Raw genomic sequence first — 18,408 nt, 5'->3', positions numbered from 1 at the left:
ACCTTAAACCAGGCACCAAGTTCATGGCCTATAACGCAGTACTGATACCCACCCTCATATGGCTCAGGGATGTGGACTATGTACAGCAGGCACCTCAAAACTCTGGAGAAGTACCACCAGCGCTGCCTCTGCAAGATCCTGCAAATCTATTGGCAGGATACGCGCACCAACGTCAGTGTTCTCACTCAGGCCAACATCCCCAGCATTGAAGCATTGACCAGGCTCGATCAGCTCCGCTGGGCGGGCCACATCGTCCACATGCCTGACACGAATCTCCCGAAACAAGTGCTCTACTTGGAGCTTTGACACAGCAAGTGAGCCCCAGGAGGGCAGAGGAGACCCTGGCCCAAGGCTGCCCGAAGTGGAGGGAAAGCACCCAGGAAGGAGATGAACACCTGGAGTCTCAGCGCCAGGGGCTGGCTGAAGTCAAGCGCCAACAGCGAAAGGAGACTGTAGGTCGCACATTGGACCCTTCAGTCACCTGAGAACTCACTTTTAGCGTGGAAGCAAGTCACCCTCAACCCGGAGGGGCAGCCTAAGAAGAAGAAGACTGCCACATGCTTTCATAACATAAGAAATAAGAGCAGGAGTAAACCATATGCCCCCTTCAGCCTGCTCTGCCATTCAGTGAGTTCATGGCTGACCTTTAACATCAACTCCACTTTCCTGTCTGATCCCTGTATTTCTTCATTCCCTTAGAGCAGAAAAACCTATCGATCTCAGCCTTGGATATACTCAATGGCCAAGCATCCACAACTCTACAGGATAGAAAATCCCAAAGATTCACACCTCTCAAAGTGAAGACCCCATATCCTGAGATTATGACCCCTACTCTCGACTCTCCAACTGTGTAAACAGTGCTTCCCCATAGCCCTGCAAATTTTTCCCTTCATCATATTTTATATGCCTCGATCAGATTCCCCCACCCCTTGCTCCATTCTGAGCACAAAGGGCTACAAGCCAAGTTTATGCAACCCCTCCATGTGAAAAAAGGAAAATGTTACTTGCCATCTCCGTAATCCAGGCACTGAGGGCACTCCTGCTACTGGTCCCGAGTGAGGCCAACTGAGCAGGAACCTGGATCAAACTTGGGACCTTCCAGATCGCCCAGGCTCAGTGAGTTACTGCTTTATCCAATGAGCCATCGGAGAAGTAAACGTTAGTGGTCATTGGGATCAGAAAATGCCAGAATCGAGCTGCTATTCAGAGCGGTTATGTTGTAAGTGGCATGTTGGGAATGGTGAGATCAGTGCAGCAGCTCTCTGTTATGCTTTCGGGCAGTGTAACAATTCCTCCCTTGAGTCAAAAGTTCCATACGTGACTGATCTGCAAGGTCACCAGCTGGATTTCAGCAGAGAGCAAGGATTTTCAAAACTCAGGCTCGTTGCGTTTAAAGGAGCAGGTAATGAGGGGGAGAAAAAAGTTGTAGTGTAAATGTAGAATGGACAATAACCTCCTGCTGTGTGCACTGGCACAAAATGGCACAGCTGTCCCTCCACTGTGCGAAAAGCACTTTGTGTCGAACAGTTCAGCATTCTACCTCCTTTAACTCAGGATAGTGGTCCTCTCCCAGTCTGTACTGGCAGAATGCTCTCACATTACAAACATTATGGACTTGGTACTCTTTGAAAGGGTAAGTTTTGTTTAGATTACGTGCATGTCCAGTTGCTTGAATGAGCAGCAATTGCTGCTTCATGGTCGATCGAGTTCACAGATTCCTAACGTTGCTTCTATTCGATCTATTGTATTTCTTCAGCTGCCCGTAACCATGTGAATAGAATGTGTTTAGCTGCTGACATCCCTCTTATAGAGAGTGGGACTGCAGGATATCTTGGTCAAGTCACTGTCATCAAAAAGGTATTGAATATTATTTATTCTGCAATGACAGGTTTTTGGTTTCATTAAAAACAACCCCAATATTCTCTCCCAATTTTCTGTACTCCTGTCCTGAAGGTGCTGATTCTTGCATGGGCACGGGTACCATGGCCACCAGCTGCCCTCTGTGCCCTGCTCTGGGTGAACATTGTTCTCATAAGCTTCAGCTGAGTGTTGGAACGTGGTGGTTGAAACTGCTGAGTCTGACACTGTCTTCACATTGCACCCGTGTACACCTGCTGGATAGTGATTGGTGTGGGGACCCTGCATGAAATGTAATTTATAGCCTCGCTCTAGGAACATAGGAGCAGGAGGAGGCCATTTGGCCCTTGGAGGCTGTCCCGCCATTCAATAAGTTGTGGTCTCAGCTCCACTTTCCTGTCTGCCCAAGGCTGGGCCAGTTTTTGTTCCCTAATTATTCTACTCTTTGAGATCAGTGTGCAGATGGTAGTAAAATGGCTGTGGCACTGGGCTAGCATTCCCGAAGGCCTATTCTCCGGTAAATCCCTACATTGACCTCATCGCTGAGTGTTCATCTGAAAAAGCACAGCATCTTTGAATGTAAAAAACCTGCCAAGCCGTGACTACCCTCATAGCCCATACTGCCCTCTCTAAGGATCACAGAAACCTTCCTTTCTTGAGTGCCGTCACGTCTCATGTTATTGCATGTTGATTTTCTCACACATGACACAGTGGAGGCAGTTTCAGCGAGAGACTGGGACCTGTCCTGATGTTGCTGAAAGTAGAATTGTCTTTTTGCAGGGAATAACGGAATGCTACGAGTGTCAGCCTAAACCAACACAGAAAACATTTCCAGGTTGCACAATCCGAAACACTCCTTCAGAACCAATCCACTGTATCGTATGGGCAAAATACCTCTTCAAGTAAGGAACAGCAGCAGTTCTGATGAAAGGCCATTGACCTAAAACATCGACTCAGTTCTTCTCTGCAGATGCTGCCTGACCTGAGTATTTTCAGAGTTTTGTTTTTATTGCAGAGAAGCGTGTGCCTGTCTATGCTTGTGTATGACATACCTAAGTGTCTCTGACCTTCCGTGTCTTAACAAGTAATGTACCTCCACTGACGACACCCAGCTCTACCTCTACCCCACCTCACCTCCACTGCTCTTGATTCCTCCACTGTCACTGGATTATTAGTCTGCTTTTCCAGCATCCACCACTGGATGAGCAGAAATTCCTCCAATTAAATATTGGGAAGACCAAAGTCATTGTTTTCGGTCCCCACTCCAAACTCTGTTTGTTGGCTGCTGATTCCGTTCAACTCCATGAGTTAAGTTTGAACCAGACTTCGCAACCTTGGTGCCATATTTGACTCCCAAGGTGAGCTTCTGACCACATCTCTGCACCATCACTAAGAATGCCAATTTCCACTTTGTAACATGGCCTGACTCCGCTACTGTCTCAGCTCATCTGCTGCTGAAACTCTCATCCATGCCTTTGCAATCTCCAGACTTGACTATTGTAACGCATTCCTGATTGGCTTCCCACATTCTACCCTCCATAAATTTGAGATTATCCAAAACTCTGCAGCCTGCTTCCTTACTCTCTCAGAATCCCATTCGTCCCTCATCCCTGTGCTTGCTGACCTACGTTGGCAGCCAGTCCACCAAAGCCTCAGTTTTAGAACTCTCATCCTTGTTTTCAGATCCCTCCAAGGTCACTCCCCCTCCCTACCTCTGTAGTCTCCTCCAGCCCCACAACTGTCCAAGATATCAGTGCTCCTCTAATCCTGGCCTTGAAAATACCTGATTTTAATCGCTCCGCCATTGGTGGGTAAGCCTTCAGCAACTAAGACCCTAAGCTCTGGAATCCCCTCCCTAAACCGCTCCGTTTTTCCACGTCTCTTTCCTCCATTATGATGCTCCTTAATACCCGAGTCTTTGACCAAACTATGAGCGTATAAACATAAGAATTAGGAGCAGGAGTAGGCCATTCGGCCCCTCGAGCCTGCTCCGTCATTTGATAAGATCGTGGCTGATCTGATTGTAGCCTCAACTCCCCATTTCGCCTACCCCCAATAACCTTTGACTCCTTTGTTAATCAAGAATCTTATCTAACTCTGCCTTAAAAACATTCAATGGCCCTGCCTCCACCACTCTCCGGGGAAGAGTGTTCCAAAGACTCTCGGACCTCTGTTAATCATCTCCGTCATCGCCTTTTGTGGCTCAGTATCAAATTTTAATCTATAACGCCCCTGTGAGGTGTCTTGGGGCATTTCATTACTTTAAAGGCACTGTATACACGTTGATGTTGTTGAAATGGTTGCGGATGTGTGTGCATGTCGGGCTTCTTTTGAGCAAGGTTAGTGGATGGGACCCCCTGCAGTGCTGTGAGGATAGAGTGGGCAAGTGGCACTTGCTAGATTGCTCTACATGGGCACAATGGGGCAAGTGACTTTCTGTTGTTGTAATGATCCTATGCTTTTCCCAATGCCGTAATGAATTTTTTCATTTGAGGCGTCATGGCAGGTAGAGGCACTTTGAACCCGAACTCACACCTTGCATGTGGTGGCCTAGTGACTACGGCCTTGCACTAGCAATGCAGAGGTTGAGAGTTCAAATCTCCTCATGGCAAGTTGGCAAATTGAGTTCAGTAACTTCTGGGCTGGCACCAGATAAAATGAGAACGAAGCTGGTTGAATTGTTGTAGAAATCCAACTAATTCACTAATGTCTTTCAAAAAGGGGAACCTGGGTCCTCACCGGAACTGGCCTGCACGTGACTTCAGTCCACACATAACATGGTTGACTCTCAATGATCTCAGGACCATGAGAATTGAGCAATGAATGGGGCCTTGCCAGCTGCATCATATCCCAAGAACAAATACTTCTTTAAAAACATATTCACATTACGTTTCAGTGTGGCCTTAAAAGATGAATCAGCCATTGGACCTTTACTATAAGAAGGAACTTGACCTAATGGGATTTCATTCATTGAGTGCATTTGGTTCATTAAGAAACCCACTTGTGCCTATGTTAATCCCCCCACCCCCCCAACACACACACCCCCTCCTCCCCACACCTACCAAGCTGTCGTCCCATTTCCTTGCTGTTTTTTTTCTCTAGTCTTGAAGTTGCTTTTAAATGTTCTGCTTGGCAATGATGATGGGAAATGGTTTGGGGTTATGTACAGCAGGGACAAGGATTGGCCTATCAGAATGCATCTGTTAGGGCAGTAACCATCCAGAGTATTTATGTTTTCTGTTCTCTCTGTAGCCAGTTGTTTGGAGAGGAGGATGCTGATCAGGAAGTATCGCCTGACACGGCTGACCCAGAGGCTGCCTGTAAGTACATGACTGAACCTCCGGCATGTTCCCTTGAATTCGACCCGCGATAAACCAGCCTGAAGGGATGATAGCCTGACCAACAGCAAGTCACTCAACTGAGTGGTAGAATTGCACCATGATCTCATTACAAAGTTGTAAACATTTTGTCAGAACATAGTTATAGCAGGGACCTGACCCCTGGCATAACTGGTCAACACCAGTCACAAGTAATTAAATACACTTCACTGTCCCTTTTCAAAGTTACTTTAAAAAGAATATCTATATGTAATATGTATAGCTGCTTGTTTTTCTCCTTCCTACTTATCAGGAAAGGCTGAGGAAGCTGGGCTCTTTTCTGTAGAAAGAGAAGGCTGAGGGGTGGCCAAATATATGTCTTTAAAAGTGGCTTAATGGAGCAGAGCTAGAGAAAATGTTTCCATTTGTGGTGGAGTTGAAAACTAGGATTCATAAATATGTGGTAGTTATTAATAAATCCAATTCAGGCAGAACTTCACCCAGAGAGTGGTGAGAATGTGGAGCTTGCTACCTCATGGGGTGGTTGAGGTGACTAATATAAATGTTTTTAATGAGAAGCAAGTGAAATGCACGAGGGAGAGAGAAATAGATGGATATGTCGATAGTGAGTTGAAACAGGGTGGGAGGAGCTCGTGGAGAGCATAAACACCAGCATGGACCAGTTAGACCACTTGGCTTGTTCCTGTGAATTCAGTCTCTCCTGAAGTTATTGGCTTGTTGCTAGATTTCTGCAGTTTACTATTTTTTGTAATTGGACCAGTTGGTGGATTGTTTATTCAAAAATGAAGGCTTCTACTCTGCAGACCTTCCTGCTTTAGTGTTCCCTTGTTGAGGCACATATATTGTTCCATGGGTGCCCAGTATGTGACCAGGTGATTGTTAAGCAGGTTTGAGCCGAGCTTGTTGGCTCTTCTTCCATCAGAGCCATCACAGCCAAGACAGAACCTGTCCTCACCTGTGCACTCTCACACACCCGCGCAGCCATGAACATTCTCTCGTGCATGCACACAGTTTCCAGTGGGGTCACCGGATGGAGATCGACGACTGGAGCCCTGAATGATTTTTCCACTACCCAGTCTCCACCCCTCCCTCAATCCCTCATCCAACGATGCTCAATGTGATTATTTCACCTCAACCACTGGGATCAAATAAATTTCAGAGTCTGGGTTGGGAACCTGTGATCTGTAAATCTGTGTGACTTGCTGGGTGAACTCCAGAGCATCATGATTCTGTGTGGGTGTTAATTCTTGCCCTTTTTATTTGTTGCCTGAATGAGATGTGTAATTCAGAGGAACTGTCATGCAGTACACTGGATCTCCTGTAGACATGCACCTCCTCGCATGCAACTATACCAACAGTTTTACTATGCAAAGAGGTGCCGAAATAAAAAGTGTTAAAAAGATTAATATTCAGAAACATGGCAGCAGGGATGAAAGACTTCAGTTATATGGATAGACTGGAGAGTGGAGAATCTGGAATTGGCTCCTTAGAGCAGAGAAGGTTGAAGGGAGGTTTATTAGAAGTGAGTTGTTATGATCTAGAATGCACTGCCTGAAAGAGCGTTGGAAGCAGATTGAATAGGATATGAATGGGACTAATTGATTAGCTCTTTCACAGAGCCGGCACAGGCATGAGGGCCAAAAGCCTTCTCTGTGCTGTTTTGATTCAATGACTATTCCCTTCTCTATCCAGCTGCAGATAGTCTGTATTGCATTAGGGACCTGAGGCAGCATTGTTATTCATCAGCATTGGGGGTGGGTTTTTTTTGGGTAGATTAATTACACTGAGCCTGTATCCTCTGACTTTTAGAGTGGGGGTGCCTCATTGAATCATGTAGAATTCGGGTCGACGGTTTGATAGGGTTGATGCTGGGGAGTCTACATCTAGAAGTCTCGGATTTTAAGGGGTCGGCCAATTGGGACTGAAATGAGAAATTTCTTCACTCAAAGGGTGCTGAACCTTTGGAACTCTCTACCCAGAAGGTTGTGGATACTTAGACATGGAATATATTCAAGACTGAGATCGATAGATTTTTAGTGACGAATGGAATCAAGGGATATAGGGACAGGGTGGGAAAATGGAGCTGGAGTAGAAGCTTAGACATGATCTTATAGGAGGAGATGTTATATAGGGACACAGTAACATAGTGATCCAGAGACATGAGTTAAAATCCCACCTCAGCGGCTGGGGCATTTAAATTCCATTAATTAAAGTAAATCTGGAAAATAAAGCTAATGTTAGCACTGGTAACCACGAAACTACCAAATTGTAAAAGCCCACCAGGTTCACTGATGCTCTTTAGGGAAGGAAATCTGCCATTCTTACCCAGTGTGACATGTGACTCAGATGCACAGCAATGTAGTCAACTCTTAATTGCCCTCTGAAATGGCTGAGCAAGCCACTCAGTTATATTCAAGAGCGAGGCTAACTACCACCTTCTCAAGGACAGTTGGGATGGGCAATAAATGCTGGTTTTGCCAGTGATATCTGCATCCCATGAATGAATTTTTTAAAAAAAGAATGGTGGAACAGGTTTGAGGGGCTGTGTAGTCTACTCCTATTTCTTATGTTCTTATGGTGTCTAAGTGTATTTCCAAATTGCTTGTTGGTAGGGGAGCTGTCGGACGCAGCAGCAAGGGCAGGAGCTTCCAATGAAGACGGTGGCATCAAACGAGTATCCACGAAGGACTGGGCCAGGTCCACTGGGTATGACCCAGTTAAAATATTCAACAAGGTATATGCAATACTTTTGCAGCCCTACATGCAGCGAGACTTTTGCAGCCCATTGTTAGCCGGTGAACAGTCAGGAGCAGACGTAGAGGATGCAATGTGTTTGAATGCCAGTGGTAACGTTTTAGTCTGCGACAGTGGACTTTGTGCCTCAGAACCCGTTATAGCCTCAAACACAGTATTCTAAACGTGGGAATTGCTAGCTGTTACAAGGCCAGGTTTGCCTACCACTGTCCAGTCGATTTACTCATTGGAGCCCCCAGGGACCCCATTCCTGCTCAGCACCCTGTACCGCTCTTCTGTTCAGCATGTAATGTGGATTCAGCTGGACCAAGAGGCTAGTGGCCTGATGGAGGTGCTCAGATGAGAAGGAGCTTTGATTCTGTAAATTTGGGGAAACTGTTTCTATCGGTCCACGAGTCTGTAACTACACGTACATTTATGATTATCAGAAGAATAAGGTTTTCTGGATGGAAAAAGACTGAGGTCCATCTAGTTTGCCTTCTACCACCCTGGTAGTTGCATGATACAACAATAATAGAGCAATCAGTCTCTATCAATAGTCCAGTGGGGGTTTGTAGAGACTTTCCATGGGGTCTGCAGGATAACATGAAAGTGGGGGCGAGGAGTGGACTGTGGCCACCAGATGTTCAACAAGAGTGGGCTGGCCACTTCATAGAATCATAGAAAAGTTATAGTGCGGAAAGAGGCCATTCAGCCCATCGTGTCTACGCTCGCCAAGAAAGAGTAAAAAAAGAAATTAGCCGCTCATTTTTAATCCCACTTTCCAGCACCCAGCTCATAGCTTTGCAGGTTACAGCACTTCAGGTGTGGATCCAGGTACCTTTTAAATGAGTTGAGTGTTCCAGCCTCAACCACCAATTTAGGCAGTTACAGATGTACACTACCCTCTGGGTGAAAAAGATTTTCCTCATGTCACCTCTAATCCTTCCACCAATCACCTTAAATCTATTGCCCCTGGTAATTGACCCCTCAGCTAGGGGAAACAAGTCTTTCCTGTCTACCCTATCTAGGCCCCTCATAATTTTGTGCACCTCAATTAGGTCACCCCTCAGTCTCCTCTGTTCTAAGGAAAACAGCCCCACCCTATCCAATCTTTCCTCATAGCTGCAATTTTCCAGCCCTAGCAACATTCCTGTAAATCTCCTCTATACTGTCTCTAGAGCAATTATGTCCTTCCTGTAATGTGGTGTCCAGAACTGTACACAAAATTCCAGCTGTGGCCTAACCAGCGTTTTATACAGTTCCAGCATTACATCCCTGCTTTTGTATTCACTTCCTCGTCCAATAAAGGAAAGTATTCCATATGCTTTCTTTCCCACCTTATCCACATCTCCCGCCACCTTCATGGATCTGTGGACATGCACTCCAAGGTCTCTCACTTCCTCAACTCCTCTCAATATTATTGTGTATTCCCTTGCTTTGTTTGGCCTCCCCAAATGCATTATCTGTCGCTTTTCTGTATTGAATTCCATTTGCCAATCTTCCACCCACACAACCAAACCATTGATATCATTCTGGAAACAACAGCTATCCTCTTCACTATCAACTACATGGCCAATTTTTGTCTCACCTGCAAATTTCCCAATCATACCTTCCACATTTATGTCCAAGTCTTTAATATATACAACAAACAGCAAGGGCCCCAACACTGAGCCCTGTGGAACACCGCTGGAAACTGCTTTCCATTCACCAAACGTCCATCGACCATTACCCTTTGTTTCCTGTCGCTGAGCCAATTTTGGATCCAACTCACCACCTTCCCCTGTATCCCATGAGATCTCACTTATTTGACCAGCCTGGCATCTGGAACCTTGTCAAATGCCTTTCTAAAACCCATGTAGACAACATCCACTGCACTACATCAATCCTTGTTACACCGGGCAGGGTGAAGTGTTCATGGAGGAGTGTTGAGAGCAGCACAGATGCAAACACTTGTTTTCTTGAAAGCATAATTGAAGCACTTACTTCGTGCAACTCTTTATTATTCTAAACATTATCTGGTGTTATAATTTAGATGGTGGAGTGGGGGGTGGTATGGTTCCATGGTTACTAATTCATTTGAAAAGGAGTCCTTCAACCAAAAATGTTTGAGAACCACTGAATTTGTTTGCAACAGACCCACATGAGGTGAGGAAAACCCCCAGTGGTGGAAAGATGTGCAAACTATAGGCCCAAAGTCACCTGTCCCTCCCAAGCATGCTTAGTTTTCCATTTTTAAAAATAAAATGGCCAATGTCTTGATGACTGGACAGTCTTAGGGTCACTCCACGGATTGGGAGATCCATTGTGGAGAAGCAGGATTGTTAAATCTAAACAGTGACAAATGTTCATGTTTCTGCTGGTGAAATTTCTCTAGCTGTTGTGACCATGTTATCCCAATCTCATTGTATGCCAAAGGTTGTTGGTAATTGCTTCATCCTGCCACTGTGAATCAGTGAGTAAATGCATTGACCTGTGTCATACTGAGCCTCACTAAGCAGCAGGACACATATTCAATACTTGATTTGTGCTATGTTAGCTGATCTCTGTGATCAGGTCACAGGACCCCTGAGATGAGGAATGGAAGAATCAGCCTGCTCCCAATGTCTGCATGTCTATGGGTATCACAAAGTCAAATTGCCTGCCTAGACTCTCTCAGCCATTCGGGTACGAGAAAAAAAGACTTCCATTTCTACGGCACCTTTCACAACATCAGGACATCCCAAAGCACTTCATAATGTGCAGTCACTATCGTAATGTAGGAAACTCAACAGCCAATTTGTGCACAGCAAGGTCCCACAAACAGAAGGTAACCTTGTTTTAGGTTTTCATTAAGAGATATATGTTGGTCAGGATACTGGAGAGAACTCCCCATATCATCATCGAATAGCATCATTGTGTTACTTATATTCACCTGGGAAGGCAAACAGGGCATCCATTTAACGTCTTATTCAAAAGGCCGCACCTCTGACATTGCAACACTCCATCAGCACTAACACCAGGAGTGTTGACCATTTATTTTTATTCATTCATGGGATGTGGGTCTCGCTGGCTAGGCCAGCATTTGTTGCCCATTCCTAATTGCCCTTGAGAAGGTGGTGGTGAGCTGCCTTCTTGAACTGCTGCAGTCCCTGTGGTGTAGGTATGTCCACTATGCAGTTAGGGAGGGAGTTCCAGGATTTTGACCCAGTGACAGTGTAGGAACAGCGATATATTTCCAAGTCAGGATGGTGAGTGGCTTGGAGGCGAACCTCCAGGTGGTGGTGTTCCCCATGTGTCTGCTGCCCTTGTCCTTCTCAATGGTAGTGGTGGTGGGTTTGGAAGGTGCTGTCTAAGGAGCCTTGGTGAGTTCCTGCAGTCCATCTTGTAGATGTACACACTGCTGCCACTGTGCGTCGGTGGTGGAGGGAATGAATGTTTGTGGAAGGGGTGCCAATCAAGTGGGCTGCTTTGTCCTGGATGGTGCCAAGCTTTTTGAGTGTTGTTGCAGCTGCACTCGTCCAGGCAAGTGGGGAGTATTCCATCACACTCCTGACTTGTGCCTTGTAGATGGTGGACAGGCTTTGGGGAGTCAGGAGGTGAGTTACTCGCCGCAGGATTCCCAGCCTCTGACCTGCTCTTGTAGCCACAGTATTTATATGGCTATCCAGTTCAGTTTCTGGTCAATGGTAACTCCCAGGATGTTGATAGTGGGAGATACAGTGATGGTAATGCCATTGAATGTCAATGTTGCAGTGGTTAGATTCTTCTCTCAAGTGGCATATTACTTGCCACTTGTCAGCACAAGCCAGGATGTTGTCCAGGTCTTGCTGCATTTGGACATGGACTGCTTCAGCATGGACTACCCAGCCGGGATTATATGCTCAAGTCTCGAGTGTAGTGAGTGTGCTGCCCACTGAACCACGGCTGACACGAACAGTCAGTGGGCACGGAGACCAGTTGCAGTGCCCCACTGCTGCTAAATGCTGAGGTCAATGAACTCGGAAGTGACCTGGGATTGATGCTAAACCATTATGGTCTGTGTGTTTCAGCACTACATTGGCATTAAGTCATCAATGAAATGAAATGTCACTGTTTAAGGGAAAGTTGATGACAGTGGTTGCTTCGATAGGTTAATATTTTCTAATTGTAAGATTTTTACACCTGTTTTCTTAGCTTTTCAGGGATGATATAAAGTACTTGCTCACAATGGACCAACTGTGGCGCAAAAGGAAAGCACCAGTCCCGTTAGACTGGGCTGAAGTTGAAACATTTGGTAAGTGTACTATTGGATCAGGGTTTGCCTTTTAATTGTGCTTTTCCTCTCGTCACCTCTTCCCACCTCTAATGCACTGACTCTGTATTGGATTATGGTTCCATGGGTGCTAAATGCTCTTTTATACCTTTCCCTCATGTGTAAGGCCTGGCAGTAAGTGCTAATCCACCATGGGCAACTGTACAGCTTGAGAGGATTTCTACACATGCGCACACTGAGCAGGATTACATAGAAAATATATATCATAGAAAGAGGCCTTTCGGCCTATCGTGCCTGCTAGCCATACAAGAGCTATCCTGCCTAACCCCACCTCCAGCTCTTGCTCCATAGCTCTGTAGGTTACGGCACTTCAGGTGCATTTCCAACTATTTTTTAAATGAAATGTGGGTTTGTGCTTCTAACACCCTCTCAGGCATTGAGTTCCAGATCCCTGCCACACTGAGTGAAAAATTTTCTCTTCAACCTCCCCCTCTGATCCTTCTACCAGTTACTTTAAATCTATGCATCCTGGTTATTGGCGTGTCTGCCAAGGGAAAAGGGACCTTCCTATGCATGCTATCTCGGCCCCTCATAATTTTATACACCTCAATTAAATCTCCCCTCTGCCTCCTCTATTCCAAAGAAAATAACCTCAGCCTATCCAATCTCTCTTTATTGCTAAAATTTTCCATCTCATAAATCTCCCTACCCCCTCTAGTGTGATCACATCTTTTGCGGTGACAAGAACTGTACACAGTACTCTAGCTGTGGCCTAACTAGTGTTTTATAAGATCTAGCATAACCTCCCTACTCTAAACTCCAGGCCTAGGAAAGGATCTCATATGCCTCTGAACCACCTTATTTACCTGTACTGCTACCTTCAGGGATCTGTATATATGCACGTCAAGGCCCCTCTTCCTCTACACTTCTCACTAGCTTAATGTTTGTTATTGGATATGTTTCTGGGGTGGGATTGCTGCTTCTTGTTTCCAAATAACCCCCTTCTTTCTCAAATCCTAAAATACTGTGGAAATTGTAGTGAACTTACTGCTATTCTGAATAAATCAACATCAACAATCTGACCTGTATGACTTGGATATTCACTGGGTAAACTCTCACATCCCTGCTTACAATGGTCTGAAGTTAAAAGGGGATAAGTTTTTGATTGAGGCGTGTGACAAAGGCTGGGTGTGACCAACTCGTTTATTTTGGGCAGTCCTGGGTTTTATCCCTAAATGCTGGGATAACTAATCTTGGGGCAGAAGCTGTAGTTCTAGAAATAACCCCTGGTGCCTGTGGACCAGAGAATGGGAGAGCAGCTTTCACACACAAGTTAGTCTATTGATACTGAATGTTTAGGTTTCAACATAAAGATTGGCCACTTGTATGGGGCACCGGTGGGAGTTCAACATCCCCAGCAAGAGGTCACGGATCCAATAGGTGGAGAGGAACATGAAAGCAAAAACAAATAAAATTAGGATCGTGGAACTTGTTTAATATTAAATGCTTTTCAACATCTTGGTTAAAGGCATATGGCAAAGTTTAATGTTTATGGGAAAGTTTCAGTCATTATTAACATGTATACAATTGCAGAAATAGTTGATTGGATAGGTTAGATCAACCAAATTGAATCTAAATTGGTTAGGTTTAGATGCTACAGAAAAAATCAACTTGTTGGTTTTATTAATATCGATAGAAAGTGCTTACTAGGAGGATGGCCATTGGATCTGCTAACTAGACAATTCAGGTGGGTTCTTGTGCAGTATACCAAAGGATTACTGAAAGGAAGCCCATTTATATACCTAGATGGACAAGTCAAATGCTCAGCCATTTGATCTTTGTGTCCTCTAAAACAATTCCAATCACTAGGGAAAGGGCACTGAGAAAGTTACTAGAACTAAAAGCTGACAAGTTCGCAGGTCCTGATGGACTTCATCCTAGGGTCTTAAAAGAAGTGGGTACTGAGATAGATGCATTGGTTGTAATTTTCCAAAATTCCCTAGATTCTGCAAAGGCCGCATCAGAATGGAAAATAGTGGATGTAACATTTCTATTCAAGAAAGGAGGGAGACAAGAAGCAAGAAACTACAGGCAGTTAGCTTAACATCTGTCACAGGGTAAATGCTGGAATCTATTATTAAGCAGTTTATAGCGGGGCACTTAGAAAATCTCAATGTAGCCAGGCAGAGTCAACATGGTTTTGTGAACGGGAAATCGTGTTTACTAATTTATTAGAATTCTTTGAGGAAGTAACAAGCAACATGGATAAAGGGGAACCTGTAGATGCGCTGTGCTTAGAGTTCCAGAATTAATTTGACAAGGTGCCACATCAAATATTACTATACAAAATAAAAGCTCATAATGTAGGGGGTAACATATGAGCATGGATAGAGGATTAATTAACTAACAGGAAACCAGGATTAGGCATAAATGGGTCATTTTCGATTGACAAGATGTAATGAGTGGAGTGCCACAGGGATCAGTGCTGGAGGCCACAGCTATTTACAATCTATATCAATGACTTGGATGACAGGACTGAATGCATGGTTGTAAAATGTGCGTATGGCACAAAGATAGGTAGGAAAGTAACTTGTGAAGAGGACATAAGGAGTTTGTAAAGGAATATAGTTAGGTTAAGTGAGTGGGTGATAATTTGGCAGATGGAGTATAATGTAGGAAAATGTGAATTTGCCTACTTTGGCAGGAAGAACAGAAAAGCAGCATATTATTTAAATAGAGATTGAAGAACTCTGAGGTACAGAGGGATCTGGATGTCCTGGTGCATGAATCACAAAAAGTTAGTATTGCAAGTGCAGCAAGTAGTTAGGAAGGCAAATGGACTGTTGTTGTTTATTGCAAGGGGAGTGGAATATAAAAGTATGTACATGGCATTGGTGAGATCACATCTGGAGTATTGTGTACAGTTTTGGTCTCCTTATTTAAGAAAAGACATCATTGTATTAGAAACAGATCAGAGAAGGTTCAGTTGACTGATTCCTGGGATGGAGGGGTTGTCTTGTGAGGAAAGGTTGGACAGGTTGGGCCTGTATCCATTGGAGTTTAGAAGAATCAGAGGTGATCTTATTGAAACATATAAGGACTCTGAGGGGACTTGACAAGGTTGAAAGTATGTTTCCCCTTGTGGGAGAGACTAGAACTAGAGGCCATGGTTTAAAAATAAGACATCTCCCATTTAAGACAGAGTTGAGGAGAATTTGTTTTCTGAGGGTTGAGAGTCTGTGGAATTCTCTTCCCCAGAAAGTGATAGAGGTATATTTTTTAAGGCAGAGGTAGATAGATTCTTGACTAACAAGGGAGTCAAAGGGTATTGGGGATAGGCAGGATAGTGGAGTTGAGGCCACAATCAGATCAGCCATTGATCTGGCGTGGGTTAATGGGGTTGAATGGCCTACACCTGCTCCTAATTTGTATGTTCATATAGCACACTGTCTCCATTCTCACTGAAATGTGGATTTCGTTTATGCCAAGTTAACAGCTTTGCCTGGTTTGAAGCATCACACCTTAACAGAATGATGACAGATGAAACCTCAATGTACTGACTCCAAACTAACTTTAATTCTTACACAGATCCTTTGGTGCTTCTTAAATCATATAAACCTGAAACCTGCTTGCTGAATATTTCCCTGCAGAATCCTAATAGCCCAGTCTGAGCCAAATGTTGGCACTGTCATCCCAAATACCTTTACAAATTACACATTACTACTGCCTGTTGCATTATTAAGCTATTTATTCTATAATTTTATCCATTATCCTGCACTGTAACCTAAAGACTAAATGGGCAATGCTTTTACTCTACCCTGCAGCCGTTGTGAATGTGTTGTTCTTGTTGTTTAGAGACCTGTTCGTCACTGCAACAAACGGGGACCTCTCAGACCGGCCTAAAGGACCAGCAGGTCTTGGATGTGAAGAGTTACGCGTACTTATTTGCACGAAGTGTTGATCACCTCAAATCCCGTCTTGCTGAGAAGGGGGATGGAGGAGAGCTGGTCTGGGACAAGGTCAGGCTGAGCACCTCTAGCATTGCTTACTTTTTAATTTTTAAGAAGGTCAATATTATTTCAACTACACTCAGGAATCGGCATTAATTAGAAGGAGCAGTGAATCAGAATGCTGATTTCACCATTTACCATTTATATGGCACATTTCACCACCTCAGGACCTCCCAAATCGCTTTACAGTCAAATAAGTGCTTTTGTAATGTAGTCAGTGTTATAATGCAAGAAATGTAGCAGCATATTTGTGTACAGTAAATGCACACAAGCAGCAATGTGATAACTAGATATCTGTTTGGTGATGTTGATAGAGGGATAAATGTTTGCAAGGACACCAGGGAGAACTCTGCTGTTCATGGGGTACAAGCTTTCTCTAGCTGTAAGGGTGCTTTATGATGCAAGTTGAGGGGCATTTAAATATCCCACAATGTCTCTGGTGAACTTGCTGCTGTACGATTGGATGGGGTACATGGGCTAATGCAATCGGCCTTGTGGCTCCCTGTGCCTACAGGTCATTGATCATTCAGAAGCCCTCAGGTGGTCCAGAGATATTTTGAAACCACACTGAGAAGAGGGGGGTCCTTTGCAGCTTTATTCATTGACAACACATTACACTGTTTATAATTTATTCCCTGCATGTGAGTGGCATTAGGTCATGGTAGTGGGGCTACCTTTGAGAGTGAATATCATTAAGAATCAGCCACATAGAGTGGGGCTGGAACCTGCTGGAAGGGGTGAGGACGATAGTGTGGCCTTCATTCCCAGCCTGCCATGTTGAGAATGCCAACCTCAGGAATTGTGGTAAGAAACGTCATTTTTTGAAGGAAAGGAGGACACCAGTTTGTCACCGAGCAACTTGTAGGGAGAGTTGGCTGTCATGGTCGGTTTTGAAGACATAACTTCAGGCATTAGTCCAGGTCACTGGGTTACTAATCCAATAACATAACCACCATGCGAATGTATCTCTTTTCTACCCACACTTATTTAATACCTGAAGCATCAGGTGCTTCACCACTGGGACTAAAGAACCAGAGGCCGAGTAAGGAAGGACATGATTGGGAAGGGTGACTGCAGGTTCAGTCCAGGTGGTGAAGTTTAAGAGGAACGTCAGTGGAGTGAGAGGCAGAGCCAAGGACAGATGCTGAAGGCTGTGCCAGTAATGGTGGGGTGCAGGCACAGGTGCACAAGGGACTGAAGTGAGAGAACACAACCACTGGGGAGGTTGTAAGGCAGAACTTCAGAAATTATTTTCCAATGTGACCCTATCTTAACACTTGAAAATCAGATGCCAGCAAAATCAAAGCAGCAATAAAACAGCAAATTAACATTCAGTATATGTTTATTAAAGTTTGCTGTATTGTAGATCAACATAAAATGCATCCTATAAATATGAAAAGTTGTCTTTTTAAAGTACTTTGTGAAAATGTTATTTTGTGCTCAGAGGGGTTTCAGCCAAGCTCTCCATAATCTCTGGTGACAGAAGCCTCAGTGAAGCCCCTCTGCCCTCCACCCCCCACACACATTCTAATCACCCCTCTCACAAACACAGACATACATGTTCCCCACCCCACCCAATACACACACACACACCGTCTCAACCCACTCCCCAGCTACACACACCAGCCCCTCTTTCTAACACACCTTCACCCACTCCCTCGCTCAGCAGCCCCTCTTCCCAACCCCCTTTCCCACACTCTACTCGCTGACTCAGCTCCACCTCCACCAGAGTTACCAGCCTGGGGTAAGGAGGTTGTACAGCAGGCAGACGGGAGCAGGAAAATATCAAAGCTTGAAGCTGCACCTCACTGTCCCAGCTTTTACCACACTCTGGACACTGTCAGTATCTGCTGGTCTCTGCCTCTGCCCAATTGGCACACACACACACCTCAGGCCTGCTTGAAGTGTTTTCTGAAGTTAAAGAGCATTTTGAGCTCACCATATGGCGCATGCTGTTTGGAATTGCTCCAGTGGACCAAGGGCTGTCCTGTCCGTGCCTTTGGACTGGGTCATCTCCTCTCCACAGTTGCCATTGCTGCTCGGAGGAGGTGGAGCTGGTGTGGCTGTTGTTGGGGGCGTGGCCGTGGGGAGGATGGTGAGGGGTGTGTGGCTGCGGGGTGGGGGGTGTGGCCCCGGGGGGTGGTCATGGGAGGATGGTGTGGGGGTGTGGCTGCGGGGAGGTGGGGGGGGGGGGGGGGGGGAGGCGTGGCCACGGAGTGTGTGGCCATGGGGTGGG

The 18,408-nt window shown here is 45.1% G+C and overlaps 1 protein-coding gene across 1 annotated transcript in view; it reads left to right on the top strand.

The window, feature by feature from the left end:
• uba2 (ubiquitin-like modifier activating enzyme 2) overlaps positions 1-18,408 on the top strand; it is a 46,944-nt gene that overhangs the window by 7,901 nt on the left and 20,635 nt on the right. The window contains exons 5-10 of the mRNA XM_078544685.1: positions 1,757-1,857; positions 2,638-2,759; positions 5,110-5,177; positions 7,808-7,929; positions 12,084-12,183; positions 16,018-16,181. Of these exons, the coding sequence (XP_078400811.1) occupies positions 1,757-1,857; positions 2,638-2,759; positions 5,110-5,177; positions 7,808-7,929; positions 12,084-12,183; positions 16,018-16,181 (677 nt within the window). The remainder of the gene's footprint in view (positions 1-1,756; positions 1,858-2,637; positions 2,760-5,109; positions 5,178-7,807; positions 7,930-12,083; positions 12,184-16,017; positions 16,182-18,408) is intronic.

Source organism: Cetorhinus maximus, chromosome 6 (assembly GCF_964194155.1).
Source record: "Cetorhinus maximus chromosome 6, sCetMax3.hap1.1, whole genome shotgun sequence".
Lineage (NCBI taxonomy): Eukaryota > Metazoa > Chordata > Chondrichthyes > Lamniformes > Cetorhinidae > Cetorhinus > Cetorhinus maximus.
The sequence above is the reverse complement of the archived record's forward strand: the minus strand, read 5'-3'. Positions and strand labels throughout refer to the sequence as shown.